Below are 21,805 nucleotides of genomic sequence, written 5' to 3'. Positions count from 1 at the left end.
ATTTTTATTAATTTCATCCTTCACAATGTTGTGGCCGATTTCATAAAGAGCGTTATTGCGCTTATCATAACATTATTCAGTCGGTACAGAGAAGTTCTTAAGATATAAAGAATCCAGTCACGTTTAGTTATCAACACGGTTAATAATTTTGCTATAGATAAGTTTCTTTAGTATGCTGGAGGAGTATTATTTACTTATTCCTTGTTATTTCACGCCAGTCAGTTTGACAAATTATATTTGTAAAATACATACATATATGTATTACAATAATTGTGTCTCAATTTGTTCGACAGGCGTCTGTTCATCTATACCTATACATATAAATAAAATTAGAGTGTCTGTTTGTAATATTCAAACAACCGATTTTTACTACATGTATATGAATATATATACGGTACATACACCAAATTATTTTTATTTTACAATTTTTGTCTGTCTGTCTGTTTGTTTCGGCTAATCTCTGAAATGACTGGACCGATTTTAACGGAACTTTTAGTGGCAGGCAGCTGATGTAATAAGGAGTAACTTAGGCTACGTTTATTTTAGAAAAATAAAGTAATGTTGCAATTTCCAAGATACTGTTTAACCCTAAAAATAATTTATATGGCAAAACAGCATTTGCCGGGTAAGCTAGTTCTAAAATATTGTATATATTAGGAGAAAGTCTTAAAACAAAACACTATTACACTTTATTATGGTTTATAGGCGAAAATAACATACTACGTAATTAACTGCCACACTATAAAAAAAAACTAGTAACTACTAATAATGAATAAATGATTCTCTAGATTTCTAGAATCTAAACTCCTCCACATTATAACAAAATTAATTTAAATAAAACACTTTTTAAAGCATTAAATCGCGTGTAATTGTAACTGTGTTGTTAACATTACATTTTTGCGTAAAAATTACATTTTAATTATTGTTTAAGTTAACCTGATGTTTCGAGACCTTTCCAGATATCATTTTTAGGGGACAGGGGGGTTTTCAGTCCAAAATCTAATATAAAAACACAGTTATAATTTCACGCGTTTCAATCCATTAAAAAGTGTTTTATTTAAATGTTTAACACTCTCTTTAATCAAAGAAAATACTAATAATAAATAGAAATATATAAAAGTAGTTTAAAAAAAAAACTAAAAAACACGCTTTGATTGAAACTTAAAATGAAAAGATTATATATAAATTAACAATAATCTTATTTTGCAAATTGAAAAATGGAATAATTTTACCAAATTAATGTATTCTCATCGGTCCTCGATAAATCAACGTAATTTGAACGAAATCCGGCCGCTTAAAGTGGGTCAAAATCGCGCCCAAATTTGTCGGTTACAAACAAACAAACAAACAAACATACATACATACAGGTAAATCTAATAGAAAGCGTTTAAAAATAATTCCGATTAAATGTTAAATGATACTTTTAGTAGCTACACACATCTCCTTAGCGATAAGCTTGCAAATGTTTTAATTGTGTGATAAAATATAACCTCGGAGCCGTAGATTATCAAATGTAGATCGGAGCCGGTGTCAGAGCGGCCGCGGCGTCATGTTATGTTTGTTGTCATTCGCGATATTTTTAACAATTTGTAAAACACACGTACTAATATTATATCTACACGTATGTACACGTGTAGATATCTTAATATATATATAAACTAGCTGACCCGGCAAACGTTGTTTTGCCATATAAAGACCTTAATTTAATTCCCTGGCATCTTATCAACAGCTTCAATGATGTAGATCATATGGTTGATACTTTTAACGATCATATCTTAACATTATTCGACCTTCATGCCCCAATTAAGAGATCAGTTCTAAGAGGCCCACCTAAACCATGGATCACAGACAGTTTAAAAATTATGATGAACCTGAGAGATAAAGCTCTAAAGAAAGCAAACATTACTAAATCTGATACCTCAAAAACATACTATCGTACCCTCAGGAATCTTGTTACAGCTACTAAGGAACGAGAAAAAAAAGCATTTTTTGAACACTCTATTAATAACAATATTCACAAACCAGCCCTCTTGTGGAAAAATATAAAAAATATTACTACGATTACTAAATCAGTCAACACCTCGTTACCACCTTAAAGACCCAAATGAAATAAACGCTCATTTTTTAAATCTACCCCCATACAACAAAGAAGATATAGAAATTACGACAAACGAAAAAGACAGTATACAACAAGCATTTGAACTGAAAATTACATCAGAGCAGGTAGTCCTTAATATTTTAAAGGCTATCAAAACTAAAGCTATGGGTGTTGATAAATTAGACATTGACATGATTTTACTTACCGTTGAAGTTACTCTGCCTATAATAACAAATATCAATAATACGTCAATATTAACTCATAAATTCCCTTCTTGTTGGAAAAACGCACTTGTTAAACCTATACCAAAAAAAACAACTGTTAATGGACTAAATGATTTACGACCAATTTCTATTTTACCCGTACTATCCAAATGTTTAGAAAAAGTAGTCCTAGATCAAGTGGTTGCTTATCTCGACAGTATAAAAGTAATACAAAAATATCAATCTGGGTTTCGTAATGGTCACGGCACAGAAACAGCCCTTCTACATATCACTGATGATTTGACAGAAGCATCGGATATGGGATATAGTAGTATACTAGTTTTGCTAGACTATTCTAGAGCCTTCGACTGTATCCCTTCAGAAATACTGCTGTCAAAACTAAAACACTATGGTTTCACCAAAAATACTTGCTGTTGGTTTGAAACGTTCCCGACCGGTAGAAGCCAAATGGTGGAAATTGAAGACAAAACTGGTAAAAAACTTCTTTCTTCGTTGCTGCCTGTGATTAGAGGTGTCCCACAGGGCTCTTTGCTAAGCCCGATAATTTTCTCCATTTTTACTGCTGACCTCCCCAAATATATAAAAACTTGTAAGTACCACCTCTACGCTGATGACACGCAACTGTATTACTCTTTCAAAGGCAAGGATGTCAAAGACGCTATACGTAAAATAAATCAGGACTTAGAAAATATCTACAATTGGTCAAAAAAAAACTCGCTGTCACTTAATCCAGCTAAATCACAGATGTTAGCCCTTGGAACAAAAAACCAAATTAAATATATATGTAACTGCAACGAAAAAGTAAAAATAAATGATATACCAGTAGAATATGTCAAAACTGCGCGTAATTTGGGCCTGGTATTAGACGGCGAGCAAAAATTTATGGAACATGTTAACAATAAAATAAGAACTGCTTTCTATAAACTAAAAACACTATATAAAATAAGGCCATACCTAAAAGAGGAACTACGTACTTCATTGACTGAGTCACTTGTCCTCTCCCAATTCAACCACTGCAGTACAACATATGGTCCCAGACTTAGTTATAAATTGGAGAGAGCAGTGCAGCGGGTACAAAATGCATGTATTCGATTCTCCTTTCATGTTCCAAACAGAGGCTATATAACTCCATATTTAAACAACAAACGAATACTTAATATGAAAGCTAGGAGAGAATTGCATTATGCCTGTAGTATAAAGAGAATTATCTATAGCAAGCGCCCTGAATATTTATTTGAAAAATTGTCCTGGAGCCGAAGTTATAATTTAAAATGTACACGTTTTGCCTCTCAAAACTTATTAAATATACCATACTACAAAACAACAAGATATAGATCCAGTTTCAAATTCATGGCTTCCCGTATTTGGAATGATTTGCCACCACCTCTTAGAATAATAAAAAATATAAATCAGTTTAAGGGTAAATATAAAATGGCATTGTTAAAAAAACAACAGGAAGCTGAAAATTTTAATTATTGTGTATGGAAAGAACTTCCCTTATATAAATATTTTTCATGATTAAACCATAACATTTGCAACTCGTTTCATATTACATTTAAACTGACACATTGACACACACTCATATATTTATACAACACACACACTCACACTCACAAATACACTCATAATTTATACAGAGGTTGATACATTTAGAAAAAGTTTAGATCTGCATTGTAATCGTTATTAGTTTGCCCTCTTTACTATGTATCCCACCTTACACCTTAGGGAGATGGGAATGGCTGAAAATCAGCGCTGCATGAAAATATTATTTCAGGCAGCATAAGCTGAGCCTACTCCCTTTTGTCTTAATGTATGTTTTGTAATAAGCTGATATTGTATACTTAAATTAAGTTCAAGGCAATAAATTTTTTATTATTATTATTATTATTATTATTATTATAAAGTATAATTCACGCGATGGTTTTATAAGTAATAAAATATTGCCTATATTATAGCCTGTACATCATTTTGTTCTATTGTCAATAGTTTTTGCAGCGCACGCAAAAATAGGTTTTCGATTTTACACCTTATGTTACAAAATAGCAATTTTATTACGGATCCCTAATTTTGAAAAAAAAAACATAGCCTATAGCTTTCCTCGATAAATGGACTACCCAACACTGAAAGAATCATTCAAATCGGACCAGTAGTACCAGAGATTAGCGCGTTCAAACAAACAAACAAACACTGCAGCTTTATATATTAGTATAGATTACGTGATACGTTGTTTGTCCGCGATGGACTCCTAACCTAACGGATTTTAATGGGGATTACTACATGGAGTGCGGTTTGGTCCAACTTGAGAGATAGGATAGTTTTTATTTCGATTTGGGGCCCATAATTATTTTTATTTTCAATATTTGTTTTGTATGGATTTTTTTTTTCATGAGAGAATTTGGTGACGCACGGTTTGACAGTTCTGATGTGAAACAATTTCATTATAACAACAGGGAGCATTTTTTACGAAATAATTCTTGATGTTTTGAAATATTATTGGAAAATTCTTATAAAACAGTATTTTTTTTTTATTATCTACAGAACAACGTCTGTCGAGTCAGCTAGTAATATTATATAGAATCGTGAATCGAGTTGTTGATATGCGTGATATCAGCGGCCAGCGTCTAATCGTTTCGATCAACGAGGCCGATACGGGTTCTCGCATAACATTAAAGACCGTTTTATATCGATGTGTGCAGTTTTATTTGAGGCGTTTATGTAAACACTTATAATCATAAAAACGAATACTTAACAATCAAATAATTTGAATGAACAAAAAAATTTGGTCTCTTCGCCATTGTTACGTAATTCCGGTAATACGTCAAAACAGCCGACCAATCACAACGCGTCTTATCATGGGACGAGGGTATAAAAGAGCGGTTAACGGCTTATATTTTCCTACTCTCGAAAAAAAAGGCTCAATTTCAATTCAATCTCGTGCCAGAATTTGGCGAGTCAACATCGCCTGAGGATGCCTCATGAAACACGTTTCGAATTGATTGAAGACGAATCTTACCCGAATTTACACTCAAGTGGGCTCACAACATTTGAATAACCAAACAAATTTTATAATTACTATACTGAACAAATATTTTATGTATTCAAGTTTACTTACCTGAGCACAATTCGAAAAGCGAAATTTTATTAATATTGAATATCTTCTTGAGCTTATGTGATGATTATCTCCAACTACTAGCATTATATGACAACGAAGAATCTGCCAACGTGCTCACTGAACGTGTACTGAGTGTGTGGAGCCGAAATAGATTTTCGAAACTTTACAATATTATTCATTATTGTGAAAACTAGATCTGTATAATATGTATCTCTTTAACCGACTTCAAAAAGGAGCAGGTTATCAATTCGATCGCTATTTTTTTGTACACCGATTACTCTGAGATTTATGCTCCGATTACGTGATTTTTTTTCAGTTCGATGCAGAATAGATTCCATTTGGTCCCATAAAATTTTACATAGTTTGGCCCAGTCGTTTTCATTTTATGAACATTTTTTATGAAAATTTTTGTTTACGTCGACGATATAATGGTTTTTTGTGTACGGCTTTTTTAGAAGTTTTCATTCAGGTTGATTTTATATTATAACTAGCTAATCCGACACACGTTGTTCTTTAATGAATAAAATACTGTTTTTTATGAATTTGTCAATAATATTTAATAACATCAATAATTATTTCGTAAAATATGCTCCCTGTTGTTATAATGGAATTGTCTCACCCCCGAACAGTTCTGGTGCAAACCGTGCGTCAAAAAATCTCTCATGGAAAATGTCCATACAAAACAAAAATGGTAATAAAAATAATTATTGGTCCCAAATCGAAATAAAAACTATCTTATCTCTCAAGTTGGACTAAACTGCACTCCATGAAGTAATCCCCATTTAAATCCGTTCATTAGTTTAGGAATCCATCGCGCACAAACAACGTGTCACGCAATTCATATATATTAAGATTATAAACTGACACTAAAAAGTAAAAAAAAAACTACGTTTAAAAAACCGACTTCAAAAACTGAAAAGCTACATTTTGATAGCTTTGAATTCGGTGACAAGCCAATTGTAATAGTAAGTACTCACCACGCGTGACTTTGGGCGGGATAGCTTCGTCTAGAACAAAACAACCCAAGCGGACAAACACGCGTGGCCAGACAATCTTAATAATTAGAGTAAGTAAGCTGTTTATAATATTAAGTTTTATTTTGTTTAGGGCTTTTTTTAACTCTCATAAAGTATTTCATTTGAAATAATGTGTGATCAACAACGGATGCAGGTGTTGAGATAATCAAGAATATTTTTGATGCCTGGGAGGAATCGCAGAATGCACTTGGCATCTTCTTTGACTTATCGAAGGCTTTTGATTTTGTTCAACATTCAACGCTGGTCAGCAAGCTATGTCACTATGGCATAAAAGGAACTGCGCTCGATCTTCTGCCTTCACATCTAAACAATAGAATTCAGAGGCTCGACGTGAATGGTAGGAGATCTCCTAGGAATCCTCTCAGTATGGGGGTACCACAAGGGTCTATTCTTGGACTTATTCCTCTTCCTTATCTATATGAATGATCTTCCTAATCTTATAGAGAAAAAACATAAGGTAGTATTGCTTGCGGATGACACTTGACTGATTTTCAAAGTAAAAAAAAAACAAGCTATGTAGGATGTAGTGAACGTTATTCTATCGGACATCCTGTACTGGTTAATCTATTGTTAAATAGCAAGAAAACGCAATATATAAAATTTACCGTACCAAATGTCAAAAATGTAGATGCAAATATTTTGTTAAACGTAGAGGTGATAAAACCGGTGGAATCTGTTATATTTCTTAACATTACTCTGGATTCCAAATTACAATGGGGCCCCCGTATTGAAGTATTGGCGAACAGACTTAACGGTTCTTAACGTAACGGTTCATCATATCAGCCGGAAGACGTCCACTGCTAGACAATGGCCTCCCCCAAAGATCGCCATGCCGATCAGTCCTGCGACGCCCTCATGCAACCTATTCCGGCGAACTTGACCATAGCGTTGGACAATCTTGTGGGGTGCCTACCAACACTACGTCTTCCGGTACGTGGTCGCCATTCGAGGACTTTAGGTACTAATTGAATTTAAAAAAGAAATTATTAAATTATTTTGTAAGAGATCTGCATAATATAAATGAATGAGTAAAAGCGTAGGTCAAATGTAAAAATGAGCAATGGGATCCCGAGCGAGTCTACTCGCCAACGCACACAACCGCACTAACGATAACTTCTAGAATTTAGCCAGGTGAAGGTCACGCAACGTACCTAATCATATGAGTACCGCGTGTTGCTGTATTCGTAAACACAGACGAGAGCGAGGCGGTTACGACCTCTTGATACTCGATAGCCACGCGATAAATTAACGATAAGCCACGAACTCCTACGATTCACTTCAACACCAACTACAAACAAATTCGCTTGATGAGTGTCGCCTTCTCAAATTGTAAGGATTATAATATAATGTACAATAGTTAAACAGAACTTAAACAGCCGTATCATACGACAATAATGTTGTAGTTGGTAGTTGCGATGTAGACCAAATAACTATGTTTAATTAGGTTAATCGTTATCGCCAACGTTGGTTTATTATGACAGATAGCTTGTAAATTGACATTACGAAACCGATTCTCAACTATTATGTTATATAAACTTGTTTATTCCTTATAAATTTTAGATTTAATTTCAATTAAGTACAAAATAAGGAAACATAATTGTAATGCTGAAGTAATTAATTTATTTATGTTTAGCACTACGGTAAATTTTATTACTCGGCCAAATTAATCAGGGAGGTCATAGAGAACATAACGAAGAAACGACGGCGGCCATTTTATTGCCATTTTGTCACTCGCAAGTCGCAACGAGACGCCCGCGCTTAGTCACTGCGTTTCACATTTTTCACTTTTTCACGTTTCTGTTTACATTTTTTATACGTCGAGTTCATATTGTATTCCTCCGTATTAATTTGCTGAATATCTGAAATATTTATAACAATGGATTTTTTGTTTTGGAATACTTAATACACTTCTGATCGAAAAAATGCGTCAAGTAGTTTTGGCTGACCTGTCTTGATATGAGCCTGAAACTGTCTAAATAATTCTAGAGTAATCGAATCAGGTGGTAATCTTTACGTGCAAGATCAAGGCTATATGGATAATGATTTAATAACTCTATAAGAGTGGCTAAAGATTGTGTGGTCTAGCGTAATTGTCATGAAAGACCATACCCTTTCTTAATTCCAACCACTTTCTCTCAACTTTTTTGCTTTAAAATCATCAGTAATTAGCAGAAGAGATCCGAATCGATGGTAAAATCTCATAATGAACAGCCCCACCATACACACAGCTTCACATTATTACGACCCAACCCGGTTTTCTTTTTAATAAAAAAGGAGGATAAACGAGATTAATGAATCGAGATACATGTTTAATCTGCGAGATCGAATCAGAAATGAGGAGATCCGTAAGAGAAACAAAGTCACTGACATAGCCCAAATGGTTGCGAAACTGAATTGGCAGTGGGCAGGGCACATAGCTCGACGGATAGATGCCCGTTGGGGCAGCAAACTCCTCGTATGGCGACCACGTACCGGAAGTGTTGGTAGGCCCCCACAAGAAAGACAGACGATATGATCAAGATCGCCGGAGTAGGTTGGATGAGGTCAGCGCAGGACCGATCGTCATGGCGATCTTTGGGGGAGGCCTTTGTCCAGCAGTGGACATCTTCCGGCTGAAAAATAAATGGATGCAAGTAATAAGTTATCACATGCACCTCGAAAGGCATACAATAAATAGTATAGGACAGACTTTTAGTAAAACTACTAAAGATATTCATTAAGTAATAGAATTTGGGAACTGCAGCTTTCTTAAAGAGCTAATGATTTTATTAATTTGAACTTTATTTAGGTATAAATCATAATTAATAGCCATTGAAAGTGTCCCAATTAAATGTTTCAAGGTGCGCTAATATTAATATCACACGGTTATTTCGAACCGGATCTCGTAATTCGATCGTGGACCGGCCTTTTGATCTGCGTCAGTATTGATCGATATAAACTTCACAGCATAAACAAATAACATTTCAAAGCTATTAATGCGACTATCCTTCATAATTTAATCTGTTTGTTGGTTCATCGATGTGGACCGGGGCAATGTTCCTATTAATTATTCAGGCTAGCAAAAACTATTATTTCTAAATGGCAACATTCTAGCAAGCGATGCGTAAATTATATTAAACATGAGTATGGTTACATCCACCAACCACCAACACGGCAATCATGATATAAATTAAAAAAAAAAACAACACGGTTGAAGTATTAATATATTTCAATGAAATGTCATGATAGTGTCAAAATATGTCCAATGTAAAATGGAATCTATACATGCGACAGGATGGTCGCCTATCGTGTACACTGTACATATACCATGTCATATAAAAGCGAGTCAGCACCTGCAAAGTTTACACTCGCATAAAATACCATTGCTTGCAATTACTCGGGTGTCCTTTATGTAATATAAAAATTTAGTATTAACAACATGTGTAGGGCGCGTGACTTAGTTCGTATGTTCAGTATAAAATATAATTGATCAATAAGGACAAACCACTTGTAATTAGGCTTCTTAGATGCGAGTCCATTAAAGCCTTATATACTCATGAATACCGAGTCGAATGAACTTATTTTTCACCTGCGGTTCGTACCTAGGTTCTACAAATAACTAACTTGTAACTAATTCTAGTAGGCTTCATAAGATACATAATAGCTTTAAGGGTAAATGTACACACTTCTATAATAAAGTCCCAGCCACTGTTCAGGCATTATCTATAAATAAATTTAAATGTTTTATAAAAAAATGGCTCTGTCGTAAATCCTATTACTCCACTGCTGAATATCTAAATGATCGGACAGCCTGGGATTAGATTGTGATTATTTTATAGCGATAGAAATGACTGTACAATATTGTATATTTTTATTGAAAAGAGCGCAAAAAAAAGAATGCTGGAAGAGTTCTTGCGCCGCTTCTTCTCTCTCAGAGCGCCATTTGTTTCCGAAGCGGTAGTAGTAGTAGTATCTAGTAGTTATTAGAAATGACATCAAAAATAATTCTAAAGGAATAAATTTTGAGAAAATAAATGCCTTTTATGCCTAACTATTTACTCAAACTGCGCTGCCACCTTAAGGCTGCTATCAAAATAAATCGCCACAATAGCGCATAGATGAATCATGAAACCATTTATTGACGGTGTATATTTTTACAAAAAAATAGATATTATATCTACAAAATTTGAGAAGAAAATTCAAGTTTTTATTACATTTCTATTATTATAGACAGTGCGAAGTAAAAATCACCAAAATACCCCTAACTTATACAGTTGGAGCCATGCTTATTGTACGAAAATTTATTTATTGTACAATACTATTAATTCAACATGACATATTTTGTTTGTTTTGTAAAGAAAATTGTATTTTGTTTGTAATAAATAAAAAAAATGCTTCTAATTCGGATTTAAAACTATGGCGATCTTATACGGGAGAGATAACCAAGCAGCTTAAATGAACGAAATTATTATAAGATATGATAAAAATTACTTTAAAGTTACTTGTATATTTATTTATAGTTGTTTAATTTTTAAGCGGTCTAAAAATCAAGGCAGAGGTCTCAAACAAGGAAGGATTGGCTAAAAGACACAATTCTGCAGCATACATGGCTAAAAAATTAAGTGACACAATAAAGTTTACTTCAGTTATTTTCACAGTATGTAAGGAGGATCCTGCGGAGGATTGGTGGGTGTGTAACCCATTTGGCTTACCAGATCAGATAGAGAGATAGTTTAAAGCATAGTTTCTCAACCTTATTTTGCTCACCGCCCACTTTGAGAATATGTTTTTGTCTAGAGTATTTTCTTGTATTTTTTTGCCTTTTAGACTATATTTTTTAATCTACCCATGCCCCATCTGCGCCATCTCAATGCCCCAATTTTTTTCTGGGTCTTCTACTGCCCTCCCCAAAAGTCTCAAACGCCCACGTTGAGAACCTGTGGTTTAAAGCTACACATTTGTAGTAATCACACACACAACCCTGCAATCAAAAGTTAGGTATTTTTTTATGAAAATAAGGGTAAGCAGCTGATGGTAATTGATACACCCTGCCCATAACAATGCAGTGCCGATCATCCTGATCGGGATTCTTGAAAAACCCAAAAATACTGAGCGGCACTAAAACTACGCTCGTCACCTTGAGACATGAAATGTCAAATCTTATTTGCCCCGTAATTTCACTAGCTACGGCGCCCTTCAGACCGAAACACAGTAATGCTTACACATCACGGCGGAAATATGCGCGGAGCCTCCCACTGGTAATCAGGAAATGAAGATTATTGTAACCTCGACAGTATACTAATTTCTAAATATCTAGCTAGATATGATAGTTGAGTTAAGCAATTGCGTGACGCATATAATATCAGAATATATTTTAGTTTCAAACGATGATGGCTGCACCTTACAGTTAATAAATAATATAGATATTTGGGGCTCAAAATAATAAACTTAAGAGTAATTCCTTGTAGCATGTCTGAATTTAACGTATGAACGTACCATTATAATAATTGCAACAAGAAAGCTTAGTGAATAAATATTTAAGAGTATTGCAGCTGTGGAATAACGGCAAACAAGTGTCGATCGCCGGTGCGATAAGTAAGCAAACCGGTTAATGTGACTACATTGCAGCAACATCTGTTCTAATTTGCGATCAGGTGCTGTCAACCCGTGTAAACAAATGCTACTATAGATAAAGTAACAAATTGTGTGTTTATTATAAAAATAGCAACAGTTACAGCAGTAGTAAAATTATAAGATAAGATAAAAATTTGAAAAGCACTTAGCACAAATTTGCTATTTAGTTTGGATAGTTAGAAGTTACAATGTGTGTTTTTATAAGCAAACACGATAGTTACAAAAACACTTTTAATCCGATGCTACATACGATAAAGTAAAAGCCACTGTTAATGAATGAAAAGGCGCTAGTTGGTAAGAAATTAAAATTTCAGAAACTGATGGTTAATAATGTAGATAGTATGTAACTCTTCAAAACTTATGTCTATTATTAAGAATTTGTGTTATATAAAATAATTAATGGTGTTGTTTCTAAAAATCTAGGAAACTGTAGGTCTATATTTTAATAAGTGTTTCTGAGCTAATAATATAGTAATAAATGACTGTCTGTTTCTGAATAAAATAATAAAATATTAACCAGTAATAATATGATGTTAGAATGTAAAAATAAAACGAAGTTACAACCGTTTTTTAGATCCTCCTTTGATTTGATATGAATAATAGGAAGCGTTATATTTTGTCTTAAAAATATCTTGCACCCCATCTAAGTTAATAAATAATCATAATAAAAAACCGCTTTGATATCAAAAGTAAGTCCTTGATAAATAAATGATTATCATCTCGCAAGTCCAAATCCGCAGGTTTACGATTCCCGACTTTCGCAGCAACGACAAAATGGTCTTTTAAATCTATTATTTTATTTGATTTAGTTTTTTTATCCTGCAATGCCGCCATTATTTACTCATAAAATCGTTGCGAATACGGTTTCGAGCGATATAGCTAATATGTTCTTTATTCACCTTATACTTAATGTTTTTAGCAATTTTATCCATAAGGGAATATAAATTTTCGTTTTTCGTCGTAATACCTTTGATTTGCTTGCTTATTAAAGGCGATTGAATTTCTACTGAAGCAGTGTGACGTCATTGTTTGTATTTTAGGCCGCTGGACTTCACGGTCGATATTGGCAATTTTATTTTTAAAGGATTCCACTGATTAGAGTAAAAAATTTGAATTTTTTAAATCGCTGACATCGCTTCTAATTGCTAAGGTCAGCTTTAATGTCTGTTTGGAGTACATTAAATTTTTTTAATAAGTTCAGGTAAGGAGCCTGTTTGGGCTGTCAGGAGCTTTAACTTCTGAGGCGAGTAAATCGTAACCAACTTATATGAATCTGGATTAGGTGGTGCTAGGGATAGCGGGCGAAGTAAAGACCCCGACTTACATCCAGGGCAGTTCCAAGTATTTCGCCTCTCTCCTAGCTCTCGGAAAACTGTTTCAGTAATTCTTGCGCATGGAAAGTCCAGGTGACCTTGACCATTGCATACCGTATGCTTTTGAACGTTTTGAACAATTTTAACCGCAAAGATAATTATTGAAGGTAAAAACAATAAACAAAAATATGGAAAAATTGCGAATCTTGACAGAGTAATTCTACTTTTTAGTTTAGTTTTCTATTAAAGCTTTATTAGTTTTATTATGACCATATAGCATACTTTTATCATTAATCGTGAATTTATTACATTACATTTATAACATTAATCTGAAGAGAAGGATACTTATTCGTTTACACATTTTTTATTTCTGTACTAAATATGCCGAAGAAGGAGATAAAATAATTTGAAAATACTTTGATTAGTGTTAAGCTACATGTCTGTCTCATTTACGTCTGACAGTCCGGGGCGGGTCGCTATAGTCCGACAACTTCGTGCGCGACCGTCCCACGGGGTGACAGACGATGGCGGGGACGGAGTGGGCCTGGGCCTACCTGGGCCTAATGAGGAAGCTCATTGTTACTCAGCGGGCAATGGAGAGGGCTATGCTCGGAGTTTCCCTACGAGATCAAATCAGAAATGAGGATATCCGTAGGAGAACCAAAGTCACTGACATAGCCCAAATGATTGCGAAACTGAAGTGGCAGTGGGCAGGGCACATAGTTCGACGGACAGATAGCCGTTGGGGCTAGTAGAGTCCTTGAATGGTGACCATGTACCGGATGACGTAGTATCGGTAGACAATCTAGTCAAGATCGCCGGAATAGGTAGGATGAGGGCAGCGCAGGAACGATCGTCATGACGCTCTTTGGGGGAGGCCTTTGTCCAGCAGTGGACGTCTTCTGGCTGAAATTATGATAATAATTCATAATAATGAAATCATAGAAAAAATAATAATTAAGTGGATGTGATGTGAATTCACATAGCATTATATTTATTCAACATAAATTTTATAATAAGAATATAAATTATAATGAAAAAAGATAAATATATAAGAAAAAGTAATTAATCGAAAAAATAATACACGTAAGAAAATATAATATCGAGTGACCTTTAGAAAAATAAGTAGATTGAATTGTTTGGGTAATTCCGTTTTCGATATGAAGTGTTTTGCTGTTATTAACTAGAATATGTATTAGTTTTTTCCTTTTTTGTTTACATTTCTAGTACATTCTAAGCTTCTAGTTCAAATGTTACGAGTGGCGAACACTTCTATAAATTTATTTTATGCTGAACCCGAAAGAGCCCCAGAGATATGTTTTTCTCAAAATCCTAGGGGGGGGGGGGGGGGGGGGGGGTAATCCTTTGAAAGTAATAACCCTTACTTCTGGGATTAATTACACAAATAATACTGAAAACAAAATTTTATGAACAATGCGGGACTCGAACCCTCGACCTCTCGCGTTCCGTGCGAGCGCTCTTTCCAACTGAGCCAACCGTTCGAGTCACGTATCGTCATATTATCTTGTATGCTTTTTTCAACTCTCAGGTCGTGGGTTCGAGTCCCGCACCGTACATAAAATTTTGCTTTCAGTATTATTAATTTAATTATTAACCAGCCACTTTTCAGGCATTATCTATTATCAATTTATTTTTCTTTCTTCTTATTCTCATTATATCCTGTGTCCGCGAAGTTTACATGTTTCAACAATAAACTATGACTGTAGCTGTGTTACAAAAATTTATAAACATCAGAACAGTGTCATATTTTATTCATTTTGCTTTTAGTGTAAAAATATGTATTTAAATTGTAATTGTAGATGTAGGCAGTCAGTTTGTTTGTAGAATTGTAGGAGCTAAATCTCTATAACTACTGAACCGACTATAAAAATTCTTTAGTCAGTGGAAAATTAACTTTTGTAAAACAAGTCAGAAGAAGAAGCACTACCGAAAAACTTTAATCCCTTACTGTGACGTAATGGTGAGTAATATGTTAATACAATGTATGTACACAAGCGTTAGTCTTGATCTACATCAAGATTCTATTCAGGCATTATCTATAATTTATAAGTTTAAATGTTTTTTTTAAAAATGGCCCTGTCTTAAATCCTACTACTCTACAGTCGAATATCTATGTGACCCGACAGCCTGGGACTAGATTATGATTATTTTATAGCAATAGCAATGACAGTACAATATTGTATATTTCATGAAAAAGAGCGCAAAAATAGAATTCTGGGAGAGTTTCTTGCGGCGCTTCTTATCTCTCAGTTTGGGTCAAGGCCATTTGTTTCCGAAGCGGTAGTAGTAACTAGTATATTAGAAAATCATCAAAAATAATTCTAAAGGAATCAATTATTGAGAAAATAAATGCCTTTTATGCCTTTTAATAATATATTTGGACGTATAGTGTTAAACATACGGGCAGGTGAAGATTACTATGGGTTACGCCGCCGCCAGCCGAAAGCTATAGTCGATAAGCTCTCACTATACACTATTATTTAAAAAAAATGTTATACCGAAGTAACATAAACCAACCCTTATTTCTGTACTCATAATTTAAGTAAAATAAAAAGTATAGGATTAAAATAAGATTTAACTTTCTTCCTTCTTTAGGAATCTAATATTAATTTCCTGAATGAGTGACGTTGTCATTAAGAAAATCTTATTTTATTAAAATTTGATTTTGCAGTATTTAATTTTATTTAGTTGTATAGTTCTGGAGATAATTTAAAATACGCGAGACAATGAAGTAAGTCACCTCTCGAAACACTTGGTAGAAGCTAGCTTCTTCGGGAATTGTCGTTACTCTTTACAATATGACGGGAAAACAGTTCCCTCTACATTAAAGCTACCACTGACAATATCTTTGAAACAACAGTGAGAAAAGCCCTGAAGAGACGGTGAATGCTTTCCAAGAGGTCATTCAAAACGACCCCCAGGAAGACTTAAACAACAACTACAATGATTTCAAGGAATTCAAAAGTGTGTAAACATTGAAGCAATATAATTTGAAAAACAATAAATATATGATAAACTTAATATGTGCCATTATTAATGAGAATCGATTCCGATCCAACTGTGTTACCAATATATAATTAAAAGGCTGCGGTTGCCAGTCAAGGTTTCTTTTGCTCTCGTGATAAATCCAAGGTAAAACATTCTCCCTGGATGTTGACTTGATAAAGGCCTGTTTTTTCCATCGGCAGTTACATGTCGGTTTATCGCGATTTGGGATTGCAGAAAAAAAATACAAAATTATTACCAGAAAAGAGAACAACATCAAGCATAATATATGTACAGAGTAACCCTCTTATTCATAATGGTCCGCTAACTTTAAACAGCCGCTAAGGAGTGTTTTTTCTCATTCTGACTTAGGTCAATAGAAGAAGACAGAGTGAGAATTAGCAATTCAAATTCAAATATTTTTATTCAAAATAGGATGTGAAATCACTTATTGAAAGTTAAAAAAAACTACCACCCATTCCAAAGTGAATGCCTCAGGCCTGAGAAGAATGGGCGCAACAATCTCAGCGGGCTTTTTTTTTTCATCAAAAATATGTTTTACAATTAAAGTAACATTTACAAAGTAACATTGTACAATTAAACTTATTATTTAATAGCCTGAAAGCGGTCGCTCCATTCCCAATCTGTGGTATCATTAAGAAAGTCATTTATGTTATAGTAACCTTTACCACACAAACGTATTTTAACAATTCTTTTGAATAACGTAACACCTTTGTTTTGAAAATTTTCTGGGATCTTGTTGTAAAAGCATATACATCACCCTACAAAAGACTTACTAACTCGACTTAGCCGAGTAGTAGGCATCATCAGTTTATGTCTGTTCCTGGTGTTAACATTATGGTTATGACAGTTTCTGGCAAATTCACTTATGTGCCTATGAACATACATTACATTATCAAGAATATATTGAGAAGCAACAGTCGAGATGTTAATTTCTTTGAATTTTGCTCTCAATGATTCTCTAGGATCTAGGTTATAAATAGCGCGAATAGCCCTCTTCTGCAGCACAAATATTGTATTAATATCGGCAGCGTTGCCCCATAGCAATATACCATAGGGCATAATACTATGGAAATAACTAAAGTATACTAGTCGCGCCGTATCTGTCAGTTAATTGTCTAATTTTTTTAACCGCGTATGCTGCAGAACTAAGTCTGTTCGCCAGTCCTTCAATATGGGGGCCCCATTGTAATTTGGAATCTAGAGTTATGCCAAGAAATATAGCAGATTCCACCGGTTCTATCACCTCTCCATTTAACAAAACATTTGCATTTACATTTTTTACATTTGGTACGGTAAATTTAATGAATTTAGTTTTCTTGCTATTTAACAATAGGTTATTAGCGCTAAACCAGTACACGATGTCAGATAAAATATCAATAAATGTTTTAAGTTAGCAGACTATTATGAATAAGGGGTTTTGTCTCTAATATTAAACCTAGGTACTTACCCACTTCCTACTAGAAGCCAACAAGAAATAAATTAAGCATAAAATAAAACACAAACCCTCAGTAGGTAGGTAGTAAGAGCCACACAAGGTGATTTCATCGTAAGGAAAAAATGGGACACCCAACTGGGCACGAAACTACCAGTAAAATATAAATAACAGCTTTCGCCATCATAGCGGATCTAACGATGCTTGTTTTACCAAAATGGTACTATATTTCGCGTTTTTATAGATAACGTTGACACCCTCCTGATTTTTCAGTTTGAAATTGGAAAACCTTTTGTAACCGACTTCAAAAGAGGAGGATTGAATTCTCAATTCGATATTATTTTTTTATGTTTGTTACCTCAACTTTCGTGTGAGTAAACCGGAGTAGATGATTCTTTTTTTTGTTTGAAAGCTGGTGCTTCCCATTGTAGTTTGTTCCAGATCCGACGATGGCATCCATGAGAAAACCATAAAAGTCTTAAATTTGCATTAAGTCTGTGCGCGACAAATGGACGAATAACTCAATATCATGCCAACCGATTTAGACTATTCTTTTTTTTATTGGAAAGGATGTAGTTAATGATTAGTTTGAGGATATTTTGGTGCGGTTCTGACTATGGGATATGGATCCCACGGATAAAGTAACGGAACTCTTCAATTCTTAAACAAGTCTTTTTCGACAAAACGTTAACCCACGAAAACAATATCAACAATTTAACAGAAAAAAATAATGAGAAGAATTTTACAGGACAGACTTAGTTCTGCGGCAAATATTGTTAAAAAAAATTATTTATCATATCATATAACGAGATATTGTGAGGTAACGCTGCTGATATTGGCTGTATATTTTTGTAGAAGAGGGATGTCGTGTCATAGGTATAGGTATCTCTTAGCGACTCACGAGGGCCCTACTTGAGAAATAAGAGATAAAAATAATGACATTTTACTCTCTAGTATTTGTCAATTAACAGATATGCACATTATGTTAAAATTATATTGAGTTATAAGGCCTTAATAATAAATAGACTTCATTAGTGATGAGGCTGCTTGGCAGTGAAATAGATTAAGTGATTTTATTATAAATTTAAATGTTGATTAATATGTTAATCATTTAAATTGAGTTTGTTGTGGCTGCTTCTCAGTTGATGCAAAGTAAACTTTGCGTCTATACCTGACAAATGAATGTGCGAATTTTAATTTTTAATTTTCTGCAAGTATGTAAACATAGGCTATGCATATTTTAAGAGCTGTATGCAAGAACGTCAGTCGCTGTATGTAATAAGAATCTCTAAGCCCTATGGCAGTACCTATCTAAAAATTATTTTTAACTCAAAAAGATACACGCATTCGTATAATTATAGAGAATTTAATGATAACTATGTAGGTGTATAACTGGTCTAACCATAAATATTATTATTATTATAAAACCATCTAACTTTAATTTACAAGAATTCAAAATTGGAACATTTCTTGTATTAGAAAGTTTGATAATTTCCCGCCAATTCACATTTTTTTCGAGGTTAATATTAAATCACAAAAAAAGGAATGGGGTGTTAAAGAAAACAGAAGACATACCCATGGTGGTTCACGGTGGGCTGGTTATTTCCAAGACACTTCAAATCACTTAAAAAGGTATTACTGTATGTTCGTACTCATATCATAATATAAATAGATATACCGACACATCCTCTGTAGGTGACCGTAAAAATCGGCAGTTAGAATTTAAAAGGCCTGTTAAAAATTAGAAAAAAAATTAAAAAACAAAATAAATTATCGCGTGAATTGAAGACTCCTGCTAGGACTCTCTCGAGTAGTATTAAGAAGAACTAACGCTTGATGCAATATCTCCGAAATATAGAAAATGTCTTAAATCGACCCCTATAGTTTACAAGTGGCTTATTACTGGTGAAAAAATTTCACAACTGCAGAGCACTTCAATAAACAATTTACAAAGTGTACGCTCATAGCTCCAAAATAGCTGCAAAAGCTGTCGGAAAAGTGGTCGTCATCCTGCGTCATGATGTCTTAGGGGTGAAGACTTCAGCCAAAGTGTATCAAGAGACTGACTTGCGCTTGACTGATCGCGTTGTGAAACTACTGAGCAATACGCTTTTTAAAAATGTACCTTGAACTTTACAGGGTCTGCGCCTGGTCGCGCAACTTTATAAGAGCTGATGAATGGCCCTCATCTAGCACAGATCTGGACAAATTATGATAAATCATTACCTCATGGACAAATTATGGACAGTTTTAGAAGACATGATCTGCCCTTCACGACACGCCACTTTTGAAATATTTAGAACAAGCAGTAGGTAGTTAAATTTCCCATGGAATCAGTGCGTACATATATTGATTCCTTGCCAGACAGATGAGTTTCTATGCAGCATAATATTTAAATTATTATTTTGCACATGGATGTGCAATTTCTTTGGATGGAATGGAAATTCCTTTTTTCACTCGCATTTTACGAGACGTCTACATAACTAACGACCTAACGAACGCGAAACTATACAGTATCGCGTTCGTAAGTTAGCTACCTCCATTCGTTCCACGTTATGTTCAACAACCCTTATGGCATTAGGTCCACTTTACCTGAATTATAAGCTCGGTTTTTACGCAGTTCTACCAAAAACCCGCGGCGGGCTGGTTTTTTTTTTTGTTAACCAAAAAATATTATATTTATAGGATAGGAACGAAAACTTACAGGTCAAAAGTTTATTTATGGTAAGTAATATTTAAAAAAATTAATTATAATTTCCTGCACCCAGATACCCTTTTGAACTGTAGACCTCACAGCCTTTTTACCAAGGTGTTAGGGTGTGGTCATAGAGGCAACTAAGTCTGTTAGTCTTAATTAAAAAAAAAGAAAACAAGGTATCTCCGGCAGGGACGGTGAGAGGGGGATACACGAGGTTTACTTATTTACATAACATTCCCTCCCCGCCACTATTGAAGCGGTACGACTAATAATTTCTAAAATAATTTATTGTTATTATTGTCGGGCTTATCAAAATACTTCACTAAAAGAAGGTAAGGAAAGTAGGATGAAGAGGTTCGACATACCCTTGTGACTATGATTGAACTTGTATTATGTACATTTTACCCAACAGCCTTTTTATTAAGAAAAGAATAAATGCGTAAAGTACCTATATAAAATCTTACCTCTCGCTACATTCCCTTGAGACACCGGTGTTCCATTCACTTTGATACGTCTCCCGTCGGCAGTACATTTCAATAGCATATTTTCAACACGCATTCACGTGGTAGGGACCCATATATTATATAAGAGAAAAAATGTTTTTTAGTTATAAATTTTAAGCACGCAGTTTACTACATTCTTTGATGCCAAGTGATTGGTCGCCTTGTGTGACGTCAAGAGTTAATTTATAACCATACAAATCAAGACAGAAACTAGTTAGAGCAGTCTAACATTATTATTATTGTAGGTTATTACGTAAATTGTTCACTTTAAACTGTTGTCTTTTTGGTTTAGTAGCACGCAGTGGTTACGTTATTCGCACAATAATATCACTAATTGCAACACTTGTTGAACCGCAATGAATGTAAGTTTTTCGTAAACAATTCTTGTCAAAAGCACTACAATCCTAATCAGATAACTGATTGATACTGCTGCGAATTACGAGTGTCATAAGAGGGGGGAGTATCAATCCGCATAACATAGGCTTCAACTTCACTCCTAACTGTTCGTTCACTGTTGTGAGGGCGCTTTGCGCAAAATGATCTGAGTCTTGACATTTGACGTTGAGTAATCATAGCATTTTTTTTTTGGATTTTATGACCTGGTAACTAAGACCTTTAAGTCAAGTCTTTTTTAATTATCTAAATATGTATACTTTTCATTTCACAGTTCACTTATCACTTCACTTTATTTTATATTGTTAGAATTGTATTCTTAATATATTTATATAATGGTTTATAACTTCTT

The 21,805-nt window shown here is 34.2% G+C and overlaps 1 protein-coding gene across 1 annotated transcript in view; it reads right to left on the bottom strand.

Annotated features, from left to right (window-relative positions):
* LOC126979718 (nuclear factor of activated T-cells 5-like) overlaps nt 1-21,578 on the bottom strand; it is a 113,452-nt gene extending 91,874 nt beyond the window's left edge. Inside the window, exon 1 of the mRNA XM_050829205.1 lies at nt 21,022-21,578. Coding sequence (XP_050685162.1) covers nt 21,022-21,115 — 94 coding nt within the window. The 5' untranslated portion in view covers nt 21,116-21,578. The remainder of the gene's footprint in view (nt 1-21,021) is intronic.
* Nucleotides 21,579-21,805: the final 227 nt, after the last annotated feature.

Source organism: Leptidea sinapis, chromosome 4 (genome assembly GCF_905404315.1).
Source record: "Leptidea sinapis chromosome 4, ilLepSina1.1, whole genome shotgun sequence".
NCBI classification, from domain to species: domain Eukaryota; kingdom Metazoa; phylum Arthropoda; class Insecta; order Lepidoptera; family Pieridae; genus Leptidea; species Leptidea sinapis.
Note: the sequence above shows the minus strand (reverse complement) of the source record. Positions and strands in the feature narration are given on the sequence as shown.